The sequence below is a fragment of the Triturus cristatus genome, chromosome 2_2 (assembly GCF_964204655.1).
Source record: "Triturus cristatus chromosome 2_2, aTriCri1.1, whole genome shotgun sequence".
Classification (NCBI taxonomy): Eukaryota; Metazoa; Chordata; class Amphibia; order Caudata; family Salamandridae; genus Triturus; species Triturus cristatus.
Window position 1 is genome coordinate 832,449,876 of NC_140582.1, and position 18,614 is coordinate 832,468,489.

Genomic DNA, 18,614 nt, shown 5'->3' on the forward strand with positions numbered 1-18,614 from the left:
TAGTTTGCTAAATCACTGACTTGTGTCTTTTCTAAATATAGAATCAGGCATTTTCATCCTTAACATTGGATTGGAATATCAAACCAAAGTTTACATTTGGGAAATAATGGTAATGGTAAAAATAATCCTTTAACTGCTGGAGAAGCTGATAAGTCAGGAGGGTATACACCAGTGAATGTTCTTCCCCATAAGCATAGAGATGTGGATGAAATTCCTCTGGTGGAATTTCCTCCAGATTTACCACTGAGGGGGCTTATTTAAATATTCATTAGTGACCCCTGCCAACTGAAGGGTCAGCCTCCACATTTAGATATATCTGGCTACCTGACTGAGATCTCTTATACGTTCACTGAATCCGTCGATGTGGCAGCTGCACTCGCGACAGCCCTGAGTGCCGAGCTGGTATCATGCTGCTTTGCCTGCCCAGAGATCTTTTTTTTTTTTACTTGAAACAAACTTTCAAATTATAAGGTTGCCAGGTGTACGATAGCGGAGCCAGCTGAGGCTCCATCATCAGAAACGTTTTGGTTTCCCTGCCACTAACGATGCATGGGGACTGTGAGTTTGGCAAAGCAGGAGAATTGTCCCATTCTGCCAAACTAAATGAAGCCCTTAGTCCTGAAGTTCAGTGATTTTCGAAACTCCAAATCAGGCCCCATGCTGCCACAACTTGACTTCACAACCCCTTGCTTGAACCATTGTCAGCTAATATGTCCACACACCTAACTCAATCTGTGACTTATTTTCCATCTACTTTTCTTTTGTGTTTTGTAGAGGGATGCTGGGGACTCTGCTGGCAATGGTGATCATCGGATGGTGCAGTCTGTCTGCTTCCAAAATGTTTATCTCTACATTAGCCATGGAAGGGCAGCAGCTCCTTATTGCATATCCCTGTGCTTTACTCTACGGACTCTTTGCTCTCTTGACTGTTTTTTGACCTGTATTGGTAGGACTTCTTCATTGTATTTGGATCTCATCAGATGTATTGACAATATGCAATCATCAGTTGTTAAAATGTTGGACACAACTTCATCCAAAATTAAAGGCAAAATGGAATTGATATTTAACTAACAGAGCGGTATAATTATTCAATATATAAAGTATTGATTTCCTGATACCCTTAAAGACATGAAGCTGCATTCCCAATCAAGACAACAATTGATGATCTTAAAGCATACAATATGTGAATCGCATTTCGTCTCAATAGCCATTTGTAAAAATATGGCTGGTGGGAGCAGAATACAGACATCTCAAAGGTTTCTGCCGAACTCCTTAGGTCTGGGGTAGAGACCCCAGACTTGTGTTACAAATAAAAATATTAATACATAGTGTACATAGTGTAAAGAGAGAGGGGTTCTGGATGTTATTTACATTGTGTATTAGCCCACAAACAGCATACATACTAAGGGTCTTTTAGTACTCTCCCCTTTCGCAATTGGTATGTTAGAAATGCCAGTCTCATGTTCATCTTCCAACAGAGCAGCCATTTTGTTGCTGGTGTGTCAATCATCCAGACTGGTGGCCTTTTGCTCCTTTACTTGTCAGAGTCTGCGGCCATCAACAGGCATAGGAGTGTATCTGCACAGGCCAAGAGTCCTCGCACACTTCAGTTGTTGCTGAAGTCAGCAGTATGCCTCAACCCCTGCTCACAGACACAGAAGAATACAACATTTGTGGGATATCTTCTATGGTATCACGACGTGACAAAGATGTGCCTTGAAAGGAGGGGCACAGATTCCACTGCTCTAATTTCGCTCCCCTTTCCAAGTACAAGGTGGAGCCATTTTTAAAGCTTTCTATAATCTGCCTTTGAGAACACACTTGTTAAGAAAAGTGGCTGTATACTGTTTATAATATGGCTCAATCACATCACATCACATCCTTGTGTTTGGTTTTTGCTTTATTTTACATTTCAAAAATAGCAGTTAACTTATTTTTTCAAATATTTCACATATGATAATTTCTATGTATTCTCTACTAAAATATGAGTCTCTTTTTCTGATATCATCAGTGTGTGTTTTAGATGATTGACTTGTATGCTACCAAAGTGTCATTTTATCTAAAGATTCCCTTTGCAGCCTTAAAAAAATATTTCATTCTAAGATAGGCACTGTTTTGCCTGTAGGCATGCAACCCTTCCATCAGCGGAGGCCTTCTTTTATGTCGACAGCTACAAAATTTTCTTCTGAGCACTGCTCGAACTCATGCTGACAACTGCTGTGGAAGAGCGAGGCCTGAAAAGGGTGACACAACACACATCCACTGCATCAGGCTCCAGAGAGACGAGCCAATGTCACTGTGTCCTGGAAGGAGTGCTTTTTATTACGGGAGCAATCGAGTAATCTGCGAATGTGTTTGAGTGAACTAAAGGCTCCCCACTGTTACGTTATTTCTCGGAAAGTGATTTGGAAAGGGGTTTGGGAAAGTACAAGCAAGTGCATTGTTTGTTTGCATTTTTTTCGCTATCCCTCCGCAGCCAAGAATTATGTGGGTGTGGACATTTTGTTTTAGCACACGTTGAAGTTTAGCATGTTCCCAGGATCATATGCAAAACACATGAACCCATGTGAAGTGATACACATATAGTGGCATATTTAATTAGCATTTGCGCTTCCCTTCCACCACGGAAGGCAAGGCAGAGCAATGGAAAGGCTTATTTGGGATTTATAGAGCCCATCAAGGGCTGATTTGCATGGCCTTGTGTCGCTATATAAAGAAATGTAATGCCATGCAGCAGCGTGTGCTGCGTGCATAACATTTTTCGTGATAGACTTTCCATGGGTGGTGCATGTGTGTTACCGTGTATCCACCCATGGATTTCACACAATTCCAGATTTCCTAAGTTTTTAAACCTGGAATAGAACATTTTCTAGTCGTTTCCACAATAATTTTAGATTCTATTAAGGACACAGAGGTGACGATTATGCTTTTCAATCTTTACTACTCCCAAAATAGCACCCAATGAAAAAAACAGTAAGAACATTACAACACTGTATCCTATGAGGCTTTGAAGCACGCCTCTTATTAATCCACTAATAGTCTCTTGGCATAATGTACAAATTAGAGAGACATCCTCTTTCCTGCCTCTTTCTTTGCGAACAGGCAGTCCAATGAATAAGAGAAGTATGTCCATAAAATGAACAAAAGAACAGTTCCAAAGACTTTCAATAGAGAGTTACCAACGTCCAGAACATCACATCCCAACAGAAGAAAATCCGAAAACTGCAACTAGAGTCATTAACACAGTCCACTGGAAACAACCTTGCACAGGGGCTTCAGTTTTGTTTCGGTTTTGAACCTGTAAAGAAAAGTAGCATGAATCCCATCTTGACATAAATTGAATCACAAGGGCGGGCCAAAAGAAACAGTCTGTACATAACAGATACTTTTATAGCAATTATATCATAAATCTTACATGTCCCAATCGGTGGGATAATCCTCGCCTTCATATCCTGAATTGAATCTAAAATTATTGTTGCAACTTCTAGAAAATGTTCTATTCTATGGCAGGACCGGAGGCTCTGATCATGCTGGTTCAAAGCTCACCAACCACAACAGAAGAAACATGTACAATAGGTTTATAATATAAAATCTTAAACATAGAATCAAATGACCAATCATCAGCACAAAGAATTTCCTCTAGTCTAGACTCAAGAGCAAAATCCTTAAATGTCATAGCTTCTCTAGCTGAATGAGCACTATACATGGAAATGTCAATCCCAGCTTCCGACATGATGCAGCAGACCCAACAGGCCAAGGCTGGTGTCGAAACTGGGCGAAGAGGTTTTTGACTAGCAAACAGAGGACCTAGAGGGTCAGCCCTATGTGCCAAAGTATGTTCTTCATAAACTTTCAGACATTTTACCACACATAAGTTCACATTGTGAGGAAAAGCAGGATAATCAATGGACCGGGACATAGTGTTTGTGATTTATGAAATAAGAAAAAAAATACCGTCTGGAGAAAACAACCTACCTGCAAGTTTGAGAGTTCGCACATCCTACACTCTTTTGCATGAAATCAAACATAAAAGCTTAGTTATTTGGCAGAAAGTTGTTTCAATGATAAATACACATTATCAGGCCATGATTCCAATAATGACAAAACATTTGTCATATCTCATTCTGAGAGTATTTAGGTTTCAGATGGGGAGTCACCCTAATACCTTTTAATACCTTACATACTAGAGGATGGATACCTACTGGCTTATCATCAATGGGATGCTGCCCAGCGGACAAAGCTGATCTAAAGTTATTTACTGACCCGCAACTTAATCTAGATTCAGTACATTCAGAAAGGAAGTTCAAAATATCTTTTTATTTGGATCCCACAGGATCCACCTCCCATTGAAGACACCAACTCATCCATTGCTTCCATACAGAAGACTATTGTTCGCGAGTGGGAGGAGCCTAAGCTTGGTGTATTAAGTCGGCAGCTGCTGACGAAGGACCTGCAATCTGGCCATGTCTCTTGATATCTTCCAGGCCATGAGAGTCAACTGGTTTTGAAGACTCCAACAGTGTGGGGATCCCACCGGATCCAGGAGAAGCTGCGGGAAGACAGGCAGAGGAATGGGAAGGGCTATTGACACTTCCAGAAGTGTCTGCAACCAGGACTTTGTTTTCCACAGTCGAGTAATCAGAACAAGGGTTGCTGATTGACACATGCCCTGAACAGCAAATCTTGGAATCATGGAAAAAGGCCTGAACGCATAATTCACTGGGCCTGTGCATGGCCATCGGGTCCAGTCTCCAGCTGTAAAACTATTTCAGTTGAGCATTCAAGAGGGAAGCAAAAGGGTCCACTTGACACGGTCCCAGGGAAAGCACAATCTTCTGGAAGATGTGAGGATGGCGCTTCCAATCGCTGTTATCTGCCAGGAGTCTGGAATTCCAATCCGCCACAAGATTGTCCTTGCCCGGAAGGAGTTCAGCTAGAACTGTTATCTTCTGGGACATACAGAAGTGCCAAAATTCTCAGGCAATGTTCACCAGAAGGAATGATCTGGCTCCCCCTAGCGACTGATGTAACGAACCGCCGAGACATTGTCCATCCGCAGGAGTATGCAGCAGTTGCTCTTCACAGGAGTAAGTGACCTTATGGCTAAGGAGCCTGCCAGGAGTTCCAGGCAGTTGATATAGAGTCGCAATTCTTCAAAGGACCAGCGACAATCTCTGCATTGCCCTCCCTAGTCCCAGTGACTGGCATGTGATTCGATGACCACGTCGGGTTATGCCCAGAAAATGGCCTTGCCATTCCATGTGTCCATGTGAAGGAGCCACCACTGGAACTCTTCTTGGGCTTCAGGGGACAAAGGAACCAGGTAAGCATAGCTGAGACCTTGTTGCAGATACATTTCTAAGCGTTGAATAGCACTGTAGTGTAACAGACCTGGAAACACTGCTTGAATCGAAGACGCTAGCTACCCCACAATCTGAGCCAGGGATTTCACTTTCAGGGGAGGAAGCAACAATTGAGCCTTGACATAATCCACCTAAAACCGCAAGAATTCTACCTGTTTATAGAGAATCATCATGGATTTTTTGGTATTGATCACAAACCCCAGATCTTTTAGAAGTGGCATTGTCCAACAAAGATGCGTCAGAAGCTGAGTTTGGTACTGGGCTAAAATGAGCATGTCATCTAGATATACGATCATGCGGACCCCATCTTCAATAGACAACCACTGGTTTCAGGAGTTTGGGGAACACCCAGGGGGCTGACAAGAGACCAAACGTGAGAGACCGGTACTCGTACCACTGACCTCTCTATCTTAACTGAAGCTGCTGTCTGTGAGAGGGACAAATGGGGACCAACAGATAGGCATCGTTGAGATCAAAACAAACTATCCAATCTCTTTCGTGAAGTAGATCTTTCAACAGATGGATCCCTCACATCTTGAAATGTAGGTAAATCACAAAAGTGTTGAATTGTCTGAGGTTGAGAACTAGTCTCTGACCTCCACCCTTCTTCTGGGCCGAAAACAAATTGCTGCAGAAGCCCTGTGGGTGAGGGGACATTGGTACAATAGCCAGTTTGGATAAAAGCTCTAGAATTTCGGAGTCTATAAAAGACACGTCTTGTTGGGGAAAAAGGAGAGGATGGGGAAAGGAGCATTGAGCAGGGTATGGGACAGTGCTATACGATAGCCTCGAACTGTATTGAGTACCCGGCAACTGTGTGTAAAATGCCTTACCCCGCCAACCCGGAGGAAGATATGAAGGATGAGAGGAGTTAATTACCTGTAGACTGGTTGTCGAACTTGCAATAGCCCCTGTTGACTCTTCCGTTAAAGTGACCCCGGTATCCTCTGTATCTGGTAGGGTAGAAGCCCGCCTGGGCTGGATCATGACTATAACTCCTGCGTCTGGGGGTTGAAACCTTGTGGAGGACCTTGCTGGTTGAAGTGTCAGTTTTAGCGTCCTCTGCCACGACCAGCCCAGGCAAAAAGGGGATTAAATACTACTTTCAGAGAGTATGACTTATCAAGGGAGGTAAAGGTGTTGACAAATTTGGCAATGTCTTTCATGAACCGATCACCACATAATTGCCCCTCAGCCAGGGGGCTTGGCTCAGCAGTTGCCAATCCCACCAGTTGTGGATCAATCTGCAGTAGCACTGATTTGCGGCGTTTGGAAGCTAACACACAGTTAGAGTTGTCCAGGAAGCATATCGCTCTCTGTGTCCACCCAGCAAGCACCTCTGCGTGAACAGGGGCACCTGTTTCCTGTGCATGGAGGGCCAGTGCAAAGATCTTAGCCAAGGTTCAGAAACATCAAGAAGCTTATTTTGACTGGCCCGGAGGGCTCTATAAATGCCCTTCCTCAGATCTTTGTTGTGTTTTTTGTAAAAGGTCAGCATGGAGGTATCGATGTCAGGGGTGAGAGCAGGTTTGTGAGGGAGACCAGACCTAGGGCATTCAGATTTTAGTCAGAACCAGACTTCCATGTCAAAGACTTTGCGAAGGTTCACATGCATGTAATCATCCACTACAGCAGCAGGGGTCCAATCTGTGGATCTAGGTTGGACAATTTTTGAAGGGTCAAAAGTGAAAGGGGTGGCAAGAGAAGAGAAGAGAAGAGAAGAGGAAAGTGAACGTTTTTGTTTCTTGGAACGCTTACGAGCTCAGGACTTCTGAAAGGATCAGTGTCAGTAGCTGTGGTAGGTGCAAGAGGAGTGGGAAGAACTGGGTGCATCCCTACACTAGAGGCGTGATCAGTTAAGGCTCCTTGAATCACTCTAGAAAATACATCCATATGCCGCCATGAAGGAGCGGAGGAGGCAGAAGAAGGGGGGATGAGGGGAACCCCCAGAGGGGAGAGGAAGGGTGTAGGGAGCGGCCTGCGTGTTCATATAAGCTCTTTGAAATGGGCTGAAGAGCTGAGCTGAGAGCTTTATCCATGAATTTTGGACTGATTTGTCAATGACTTTTTCCTTAGCCTCATCATAATAATAATACTCAACCTCATTAGGGCCGTAGGCTTCAACACATAATCAAATGGCTCATAATCAGACATGGTCACAGGAGGGGAACAATACCTCACATACAGAATTCCCAGAGGGAAGCAAGGGTCTTCCAGAAAATATACTAAAGGGGAAGGGACAGAAGTGATTCTGGAATGTAATTATTACACAAACAGCAAAAGAGGAGAGAGCCGGTCAAAATGTAAAGAAACTGGGAGCCAAAGAGAAGAAGACGGATTCAGCCCACTAAGTTGAGACAAATCCCATCAGCCCACCGTTTTGGCAGAACATAATCATCTGGGAGTAAGGTGGATCAACTCATTGCAGTGCACCCTATTTCAGGGGAACCGTCACTGTGTATATGCAATGAGTTTGCAGTCTTCCAGAGAAAAAGTCTCAAAACATAGTGGTACTGAGAAAGATATGAGATGCAGTGCAAAACAGAAGAGAAGTGTATTAAAAAATGGCTACCTGATAACACCACCCAACTTTATTCGGTGTCAACAAAAGTGCCAAGATTAAAAAAGCAAGTGAAAAACTGATAGTTTGAAAAAATAACTATCTTATAGCAATAGAGGTCGACATGTTTCAGCCAAAAGGTTACAGTTACCTGGCTTTCGTCAGGACCATGTATGGTAAAATGCTACTGCAGAAATATGTGTTTACAAAGATACTTTAATAAGAACATCACCGTGACAATACCCTACCAAAATCAAACAGTCATTGATTTGTCCAGTAGTTTAAGGGATGTCAGAGTGTTCCTGAAAAGAAGAAAAATATGTGTTTACAATTTATGAAACACAAATAATTGACTCTCAGTTTTAATACAGCACTTTGCCTACAATGTACAAAGGCTAATAAGTCCATGAATTTTGGATCCTTAAACATTAATTAGGAAAATGAATGTACTCACCCAGCATTATGTGGGAGTATGCCTCACCCGGCAACTGTTCGGTGTACTGAGGCCCCGCTCTGTATTAAGTGTAAGAAAACACATCCTTAAAAATGTATATGTGATCCTTCTTGCGAAAATTAGAATAAAACTTCCTTGTTGGACTTGAAGACAGACCACTGGCCTAAAAAAACAGAGAATCCATTCAATGCAGATTGCTTGACCTTAAGATTCCAAGCAAATGGTATTTGAAAATCAGAATTGAATATATCAGTCTGTAGAAATATTTTTGAAAAAACCACTCACAAGCAAGCTTGTGAAATAATATACCTGCCATGCATCAAATAAAAGGGAGAACATGGTAAAATAAGTCTCCTACTGAGCATTTCGAGGTACAAAGTTCTAAACATAAAGAAGGGAAGCTCACCTATCCGTTGGTACCCTCTCCTTGTCCAAGCCGAAGGGGAGGTACCGATGCATCTGTCAGTGTCCCTTAAATAGTGTAGTTAATTGGTTGATTTGTAGCACATGACAGGGGACTAACTGCAAATAGACATGCTCAAGAGAGTAGTGTCACGAAAGACTACTATTCTATTGGTACCGGTTAGTCACATGTCTTGCATGGTGAAGAGACTCACGTATTGGTTGAATTGTGGCACCTGACAGGGGACTGAACTACAAATAGACATGCTCAAGAGATTAGTTTCCTAGAAAACTGCTGTTCTATTGGTACTAGCTAGTCACATGTCTAGGGTGGTAGAAGGACTAGCATATTGGTTAGATGGTAACACCTGACAGGGGACTGTCTACAAGTAGACATGCTTAGAAGAGTAGTGTCTAGGGAGACTGCTGTTCTATTAATACCAGCTAGTCACATGTCTATGATGGTAAAGAGACTAACATATTGGTTAAATAGTAGCACAGGACAAAGGACCAACTACAAATAGACATGCTCAAGAGAGTAGAAGACTACTGTTCTATTGGTACCAGCTAGTCACATGTCTAGAATGGTAGAGAGACTAGTGTCTTAGAAAAAGAGAGTAGTGTCATAGAGAACTATCATTCTATTGGTACCAGCTAGTCACGTGTTTAGGGTGTTGGTTGAATTGTGACACCTGATAGGGGACTGACTCCAAAGAGACATGCTCAAGAGAGTAGTGTCATAAAAAACTACTGTTCGATTGGTACCAGCTAGTCACATGTCTAGGGTGATAGAAAGACTAGCGTATTAGTTGAATTGTAACACTTGATAAGGGAATAACTATAAATAGACATGCTCAAAAGAGTAGTATCTAGAAGAAATACTGTTCTATTGGTACCAGTAAGTCACATGTCTAGGGTGGTAGAGAGACTAGCGTATTGGTTAAATTATAACACATTGCCAGGGGACTAACTGCAAATAAACATGCTCAGAAGAGTAGTGTCATAGAGGACTACAATTCTATTGGTCCCAGCCAGTCATATGTCTTGGATGGTAGAAAGACCAGAGTCATAGAAGAAGAGAGTAGTGTCACAAGAGACTACTGTTCTTTCACTACCACTTTAAATCAATGCCTAAAAGATAGTGCATCCTTACAGATTTATCTAAAAATTACACTCCGCTTACAGATATGTTTTGTGGCCAAACAGGCTTGAAACATTGATAATCAAATGTAACAGCTGGTAGTTATGTTTGATACTATTTTCTTAAAAAACACTACTCATAGTGATGCATGCATAAAGATGTTCGCAAATATGATGAATCATAGATGAAAAATGTATCAAGTACCTTTATAGCGAGATCCATGGTATCTCATCATTGAGGCCATTCACATCGCATTTCAAGCGAAAAACCCATTTCTGTTCCTTGATGAAAAGGAATTTGGCCACATCAGTGATGTGTGAAGGTATGAATGGTCGTTCAAGAACTACCCACCGCATTTCTTCTGCTTTGTGTTTCAGATTTAAAAAATGGTTAGTGAGACCAGTTGACTGTTTGTTACAACGTATAGTGCTCTTATGCTCACTTATCCTCAGTTTTATTTTACGTGTGGTGTAGCCAATATACCTTAGTGAGCATGGACAAGTAATCATATAGATCACCTTGTCTGAATTGCAATTAGTGTGTGTCTTAAGAATCCACGGGCGAGTTGTGCCTATATCTACTGAAGTCGTTTTTTTTGGTTTGGGGACAGGCATTGCAACAACCACAGGGATGATGTCCTTGAACCTGAGGAAGGTCCCATAACGTATTGATGTTCTCAGCAATCATGTTGCCACTCTTAGGTCTAGTGTGAACTAGACTATCGCGCAGACTTGGACCCCTCTTGAAGGAAAAAAGCGGTAGTGGTAGTTTATCAGTGGCTACGTTAAGTATCTTCCAATGCCTCCTTACAGTTTTTTGTACTTGATTGGACAGTGTACTGAAAGTGGTCACAAAGGTAAGTCTGTCACTTTGGTCTTTTTCACAACGAGGGCTCAATAGTGCGTCTCGATTGTTGTTTGCAGCTCGTTTCCAAGCTTGCTTTACCAGACGTCTCGGGTAGTCTCGTTCTTTAAGTTGTTCTGACAAAATTGTTGCATGTTTGTCAAACAGGGATTTTTCAGAACAGTTCCTACGCAATCTAAGGAACTGTCCTACTGGTAAGTTCTCACAAAGGGCTTTGGGATGATGGCTATGAAAAGCCAACAGAGAGTTTTCCTGTATCCTTTCTTTCACCGGCCTTATTGTACTGGCCACAGAGATTTCCTTACACACGCAGACAATACAATAAACCATGAATTTAGTGTTGCAATTCATAAAGGATTTAATCCTATACTCTGTCGGTGTGTTGTATTTGAAACTCTTGATCCTGTCCAGCGCATGGGTGCAGACAGAACAGTGCCTACATTTGTGAAATCCGAATGGAGGTATGCCTAACAATGTTATACCCCTTCTGTCCTGCTTGGGATTATAGAAGCTCGGACTTAGACTAATTCTCAGAGTTTGGCCTCGTTTCTAAATGATGTTGGGTTTCTCACTTATGACCTTGTTGATATCTGAGTCCACCCTTAGTACGTGCCAGTGTTTGTGTAGAATTTTATAGAATAGATTGCTGGCTGAGTTATAGGTGTTGACCAAGGGCACCCTCTCGTTGTATTTGCTGTTCTTCTTTGTCTTTGGTTTGTAGGTCAACATATGTCTTCGATTCAAACCAAGTGCATTCCTTCCAGCTTTCTCCAGTATTTTCTCATCATATCCTCTAGCTTTAAATCTGGTGATTATCTCATGTAATCTTCTCTTGTATATCTCATCCTCACTACAATTACATCTTAAACGTGTAAATTCCCCGAATGGTATAGAGTTAACTTGCGATTTGGGACAAGAGGTATCAGCATTCAGTACAGAATTGCACGCAGTTGGTTTTCTATGTAGTGCAGAAAAGATAGAACCGTCTTTGATATACAACCTGAGATCAAGGAAGCTAATCTCTTCCGTATGATGATAGTACGTGAACTGGATGTTATATGTATTGGAATTGAGAAAATAACAAAACTCATGTAGAGAAGCGATGTCACCTGTCCAAATTCACAAGATGTCGTCTGTATAACTACCCCAAAAGATCACATAGTTCATTAACAGTGCTGGACATTTAGACCAGATGAAAAATTTCTCCATCCAGCCTACGGACAGATTTGCAAAAGAGGGAGAATATTTCAATCCCATGGCTACCCCTCGATGTTGCCTATACCAGGTACCATTGTGTAGGAAAACGTTGTTCTCAAGGACCAAAGTAATCATGTCTAGTAACATCAACGTCTGTTCCCGTAGGGAAGCATCTCTTTTGGCCAGGTATTATTTAACCACTTCCATCCCTACGGTAAAGGGAATGGGGGTATAGAGAGAACTAATGTCTAATGTCACGAAACAGTCCTTTGTCCAATTGAAGTCACCAAGTTGGTTCAGTAGATCCTTTGTGTCTAGGATAAACAATGGCAAGTTCCTAACAAAAGGTTGTAAAAATTGATCGATATACTCTGAGATGTGTTCTGTGGGTGAAACGATGCTCGAAATTATCGGTCTACCAGAAGGAAAAGTTCCTGGTTTATGAATTTTTGGTAGAGTGTATATACATGGTGCTACCGGATTTGGAATGTACAGATATTTGTACTCCTGTTCGGTAATAAGACCTAGTTCCCTCTATCTTTTAAGATTGCTCTTCAGTAAGGAGCTGATAGAATTCATCGGATTTCCGGTAAGGGCAACATAGGCATCTGTGTCAGACAGCTGTCTATCAATTTCAGCAAGGTAGTCTTTGGTGTTCATGCCTCCTTCAAGGTCACATCGGGAAGTTGGGTAAGTTCTCGTAAGGCATTTCTCTCCCCACTTGTGAGGTTGTCATTTCTTAAAGGATTCCTGGGATTGAATGTATCTTCCCATGCATATAGATCTGTAGTCACTAATCGGAGGAAGGTTTCCATCATATTGTCACAGCCCAGTGCCGGTTGGAAAATGGATTTGGGCTTAAAGCCACTATCAGTGCTTAAATCTGGGGAAATGTCTAGATGTGACAAAATTTGTGGTATGGTAGGTGTATCAAATTCCTCTTCGTTAATAGCTAGCAAGGTTTGTATATTAAGTATGTCTTGGATGGTTCTATGACTTGGTGTACTACATGTGATTGACCGATCAGTTGTAATCTTAGGATGTAAGGAAAAAATAATTTTAATTTAAGATTACGCACAAATTTAAAGACATTTATATGCATTTGGTTAAAATCAGGTTTAGAAGCTGGACAGAAACTGAGGCCCTTGGACAGCAGTTTTATTTCATCAAAACATGTTCAGATAGGTTCACAATAACAATTTCAACAGTATTTCCGTTTTTTGACACATTAGCAACAACATTGGTATCATCAGTCTGCCATCTATGAGTCTACCCTGCCAAGTGGTGGCCCCAGGGCCTGGACCCACGGAAGTGGGCTTAAGGGGCTTTGCCAGCCTCTGTAGATCCAGCAAGACTGACGCTTCTCCTCTGCTGCACAATGCTATCCCGCGCAAAACCGACGCATTTCCACTGCTGCTTAGCTTGAACCTGACGCACAGACTCGCATCGCCGCCGCAACCCACAGTGCCTTCAGAACTACTGCTGCATGACACATCCTTGGCACATGCCCTCACATGCCCTCACATCTTTTGTCAATGGCAGCACCAATGACTACAGACTCTGTATTACAGCCATGGAGCTCTTCGGAATTGACGCATTACCCCAACTGCGAGCTGCATCCTCAACACCGATCTTTGCATCTGAAGCCCTTTTGATGGGATCCTTGATGATGACGCAACAGGACCATGCACCGCAGCCTTGCCACATCTCGAACCGATGTATCATGTCGACTGCGCAATGCATCTTCCATAGGGATCCTCGCGACGCTCCTCAACCAGGATTTCAGTTACTTTCTTCAGCAGGTCCATGCAGCCGGCCCACACTCTATTGTGGTCATCCTGAACTTGTGACTTTGTCCCGGTTCAGCGAGGCCAGATATCCACAGTTGGCTATTTGTGCTTTTTGTGCAATTTTCCTTAAAAGCTTCAAAACCAATAACTCTGTTTATACTGATTGGCTTTTTGTTGTTTTGGTCTTGTATTATGATTAAATTGTACTCTATTTTTCAAATTCTGTTGTGGGCTTCTTTTGTGGTCTGTTGTCACTGTGTTACTGTTTTAAGTGTTGTACAAATACAAATACTTTATACATCGCCTCTAAGTTAAGACTGACTGCTCTGTGCAAAGCTACTAGGGGGTCGAGCACAGGTTAATTTGGGGTTTGCTTGTGCCTTACCCCAACAAGGATTGTCATTGCTGCTCGACCAGGGCTCATCCACCCATTCAACCAGTAAGCTAAGCTGTACCTAGCCCTACTTACACTTCAACTGTCTTTGCCTCCTGCGCACACAAAGGAACCTGACACCAGGCCTGCCCTATCTTGTGTCAATCCATGCACTTTAGAGCCTTTGCAAGGGAAGAGAAAGAACATTCTAGATGTGGAGGTAGGACACGGCGTCCCCTCACACAAAGTCTAGCGCCAGGTAGAAATATTGTACCTCCAGAGTCACTTCTTAGAACTCTCCTGTACCTCTGGATGTTGCAGAAGAATAACTGCCTTGCTGCTTGAGGGACTGCCTTAATGTCTGAGAAGACTGGACCTGCTTTCCTTCATCCTAGGCTAACCAGAGTGACTCCAAGAGTCAGTTGGCTGACCTCCTGTGTGAACTACAGGGACACGAAATGCATCAGTGGTCTCCCAGCAACTGTCCAGCTGACATACTGCAACTGGTCCTGCAGCCAGACTTGCCTGAGGCCTGCTGGCCTCTGCTTGAGAGAGAACCTGAATGCAAAGAGGCTCCTTCCCATGTTCTGGACCCTTGACATCAGAGTGTATTTCTGAAGAAAAGGTGAAAATCCTGAAGTTTGGGCTGCCCACAAATAGTTCTATTTATGCCAAGACCCATGATGACCGCCAAGGAAAAACTTTGGTGGTCGGACACTTGCCCCTGCTGTGACCAGGATGGGGTGAATTTTCTCCACATGCTCTGGGGCTGCCCGCGGGTGGGAGACTTCTGGCGGGAGGTGACGACTGCTCTGCTGACTGTGACAGAGAGGGAGCTAATGGTGATGCCAGGATTCTGCTTGTTGCATTGGTTCCCACACACTGCCAAGACTAAGGTCACTAGCCGGTTTATTGACCTGGGGTTGATCTTGGCTAAACTAGAACTTACCTCCCACTGGAAGGCGAGGCAGTGGCCTAGTCTAGTGCGCTGGAATAGGGAGATGGTGAAATGGGCAGAGAGCAAAGGGAACTACAGACTGCGGTTGACTCAGCGTAATGGCAGCGAGAAATCACAGGAAATGGCCCGGGCATGGGTAGCACTCCTGGAGCTGCTCAAGCATCCGACTGTAGACGACGAAGAGGCCCTTGACGAGGGGGGCATGGCAGGGGGACATTGAGAGACCCTTCCCCGCTGGTGGGAGTACAGGGTGGGGGGAGGCCACTGGGACCATGATAGGTAGCTTCCCCCGATGTTCTTGATCCACTCACTACTGCACCCCATGGGATGGGGAGTATGATAGGTGGTATGAGAGTCGTATCTGCTCTCTTGCACAACTTAGTGGCTGATGACATGCTTGGGAGGGTGGTTGGGGTGGGGGGCTCTGTTGGGGAAGTTTTTCAGCGGGAGAGGGGGGTGTGGGGGGTCTTCTTGCTCCACGCCATTGAACCAGATCAACCATGCAAGACGGACTGCACTGTATCACGGATGCCTTATGGGACATTGGATGTGGCTCTATATTGAGATTGGTATGATGTCCGTTGTATTTCCTCCTGGTTTCCCCTGTTGCCCAGTCAGTGGGCGACGGGTTTGAATGTATATTTTCATGAAAATCAATAAAAGGCTGTTTAAAAAAAAAAAAGGGAAAAGCTTTGGTGAGACCTGGTCTTTGTGTCAACAGAGACCTCAAGCAAGGACTGGCAATGCGAGACCTGCAGTCCGCGCTGCATCAACAGCCCGCGAACCCCCAATGCGAAGCTACAGCAACAAACGTCCACGATGCCCAAATTGGCTTTTCCGCTACAGCAATGACTACTCACGATGTCTGGCCTGGTCTTCACGCCACAGCAGTGATTATCTACGATGCTCAGCCTCCTCTTTGTGGCGTTTTCACCTTAATACTGTTTGTGTGCTGTATGAATACTTACACATTGCCTCTAAGTTAAGCCTGACTGCTTTTATGCCAAGATACCAGAGGGTTAAACACAGGTTAATTTAGGGACTTTTGTGGCTCAACCCACCAAGGATTATGTCAGTTGCCTGAGAGGGACTTCCACCATCCTCAACCAATAGCCCAATTTCTTACAGGCCTCTGGTATACAGCCTATATTAGCCACTGGGAGGGAAAGTTAATGTATTCTGGAAGAGAACACTTCTGCTGCAGTGAATTACGTGTGCATTTCCTGATGTCAGAATGCATGGTTCTCCACAAACATACATATTAAAACCATCATTTTATTCATTCAACCGAAAACACTGAAAATTGAATTTTATTTTGCATCTCATTAACAAGTGTGTTTCCGATTTTGTGATAGGCAGATAGAATGGCTTCCTCACCCCTACACCACCCATTTCACCTTTTCAGATGTAGTATATGTTACAAACAGATGTGGCTCTTTTAAATTGAGACTACAATAGCGTGAGATTTTATATTATTTATTTGTGTGAAGGGCACCTCACCAATTTAATATGACAATAACTATCCTACCAGTTGAAGACAGTTTGCAAAGAAAACCTTGCTCTATACCTGCACGCTAAGGCAATCACAATCAGACGTAGTCAATTTTATGTTTGAGAAATCTCCAGCGGAGTAAGGGAGGAGGTTGTAGCCAATAAGGGAGCCACAGAGATGGACTGTGGCAGGAAATTGTACTATGCACAGGAAGCCCTATGCAGGGCTTCCACCAGCGCCGAGTGATGTCATTTGAGATGTCATCAGTGATGTCACTGACCATGTCATTAATGATGTAATATGTGACGTCATCAGAAGTACATTGCGGGTGTGCGAGTTATAGTTAGCTGAACCAACTATAACGGGGGAATTTCTGTGGTTTTGTACGGGAGAAATGTACAGCTAACTATAATGCCCCAGAAACCTATGTTTTTTCAGTGAATTTCAATGGTTTTTTAAATGCTAATTTCTAACTATAACATAGCAGTCGCGTTTGCAGAGTGGTGGAGAAAGGTGAGCGTGGCCTTCAAACACCTTTTAGCAATCCCACTGTGTGGGATTTAGCGGAAGTAACAGGAGGGATAGTTAGCCCCCAACGTCAACCTTGGGGGCCAACTACCCCTTTTATTACCTCCAGTAAGTCCCACACAGCAGGATTGCTGACTTGTTATATCAGGCCCCACCCCCTCCCTGCAGCACCCTGCAAACGCGCCCCTGGCACGTTCTAATTTGGGGTATTAAGTACCCTTGAATCCTGAGGGTCCCCGGCGGTCCAAATAGCCCTCCAGGTACCATCGATAAGTGCCACAGAGCTGCGTTGCAGAGAGGTGTAAAAAGGGGCGTGGCCTTGAACCACCTCTGTGCAACACAGCTCCCTGGCGCCTACTGGAGGTACCTGGTGGGCTAGTTGGCCCCCAGGGACCCTCAGGATTCAAGGGGACTTAATCCCCCAATTTACAACACGGCAGGTGGCGCGTTTGCACAGTGCTGCAGGGAGGGGGCGGGGCCTGATTTGACATGTGTGCAAACACGTCCTGTGGCGTGTTTTAGGTTGGGGGATTAAGTCCCCTTGAATCCTGAGGGTCCCTGGGGGCCAACTAGCCCACCAGATACCTCCAGTAAGCGCCACAGAGTTGCGTTGCAGAGAGGTGTAAAAAGGGGCATGGCCTCGGACCACCTCTCTGCCATGCAGCTCCCTGGCGCATACTGGAGGTACCCATCTAGGAGGCAGGAGTGGCGACGGTGCGAGAGTCATTTGAGATGTCATCAGTGATGTCACTGACCATGTCATGAGTGATGTAATATGTGACGTCATCACCAGTGCATTGCGGGCGCGCAAGTTATAGTTAGCTCAACTAACCATAACGGGCGAATTTCTCTGGTTTTATATGAGTCAAGTGTCCAACTAAATATAACGTCCCTGAAACCTATGGTTTTTTCAGTGAATATATATATATTTTTATATATTTATTTATTTATTAGGGTACTCAGCCACAGGTGCCACATCATTGGACTCACACACATAAGGTGTGTGAGTGGACTCGACACGTTTGAAAGCGGAGTTCTGTGATAACTGTGAGTGAAGGCAGGTGATCTTGGTGAGTTAAAACAATCTCCAAAACCTAAAAAGTTACTTAATGGCGTAGGTTTAGGGGCTAGATTTAAAGTATGAAAAGTGACACTATATGAGGATATAATGGTCCCAAGTGTCTAATCGTTCGACATGTTTCTGCCACAAACTGCCCCGAATGGTCAATTGGCTTTCTTCAGGACCTGTGTTTTCCGTGCTAGTTATAATAAACAGCTTGAAGTCGCACTGGGTTTGCAAGTCTAAGCAAGAAAAAAAAAATATATATATATATATATTTTTTCAAAAACAAAATTATATGTTGGGTTTTTAGGTGGATCTAAAAAGAGCCCTTTTGTTTATTGGCAGATTTTTGTAGCTACATGTAAGTGCAGAGACGTAGGTTGTTGAGAAGGACTCTTTTTCCCTTTTCTGTGAAATGTACACCATCAC

General features: G+C 43.5%; 1 protein-coding gene across 1 annotated transcript in view; it reads left to right on the plus strand.

Moving 5' to 3' along the window:
* Nucleotides 1–1,067, plus strand: part of YIPF7 (Yip1 domain family member 7) — a 528,534-nt gene extending 527,467 nt beyond the window's left edge. The window contains exon 6 of the mRNA XM_085643312.1: nucleotides 775–1,067. Coding sequence (XP_085499438.1) covers nucleotides 775–937 — 163 coding nt within the window. The 3' untranslated portion in view covers nucleotides 938–1,067. The remainder of the gene's footprint in view (nucleotides 1–774) is intronic.
* The last annotated feature ends 17,547 nt before the right edge of the window (nucleotides 1,068–18,614 follow it).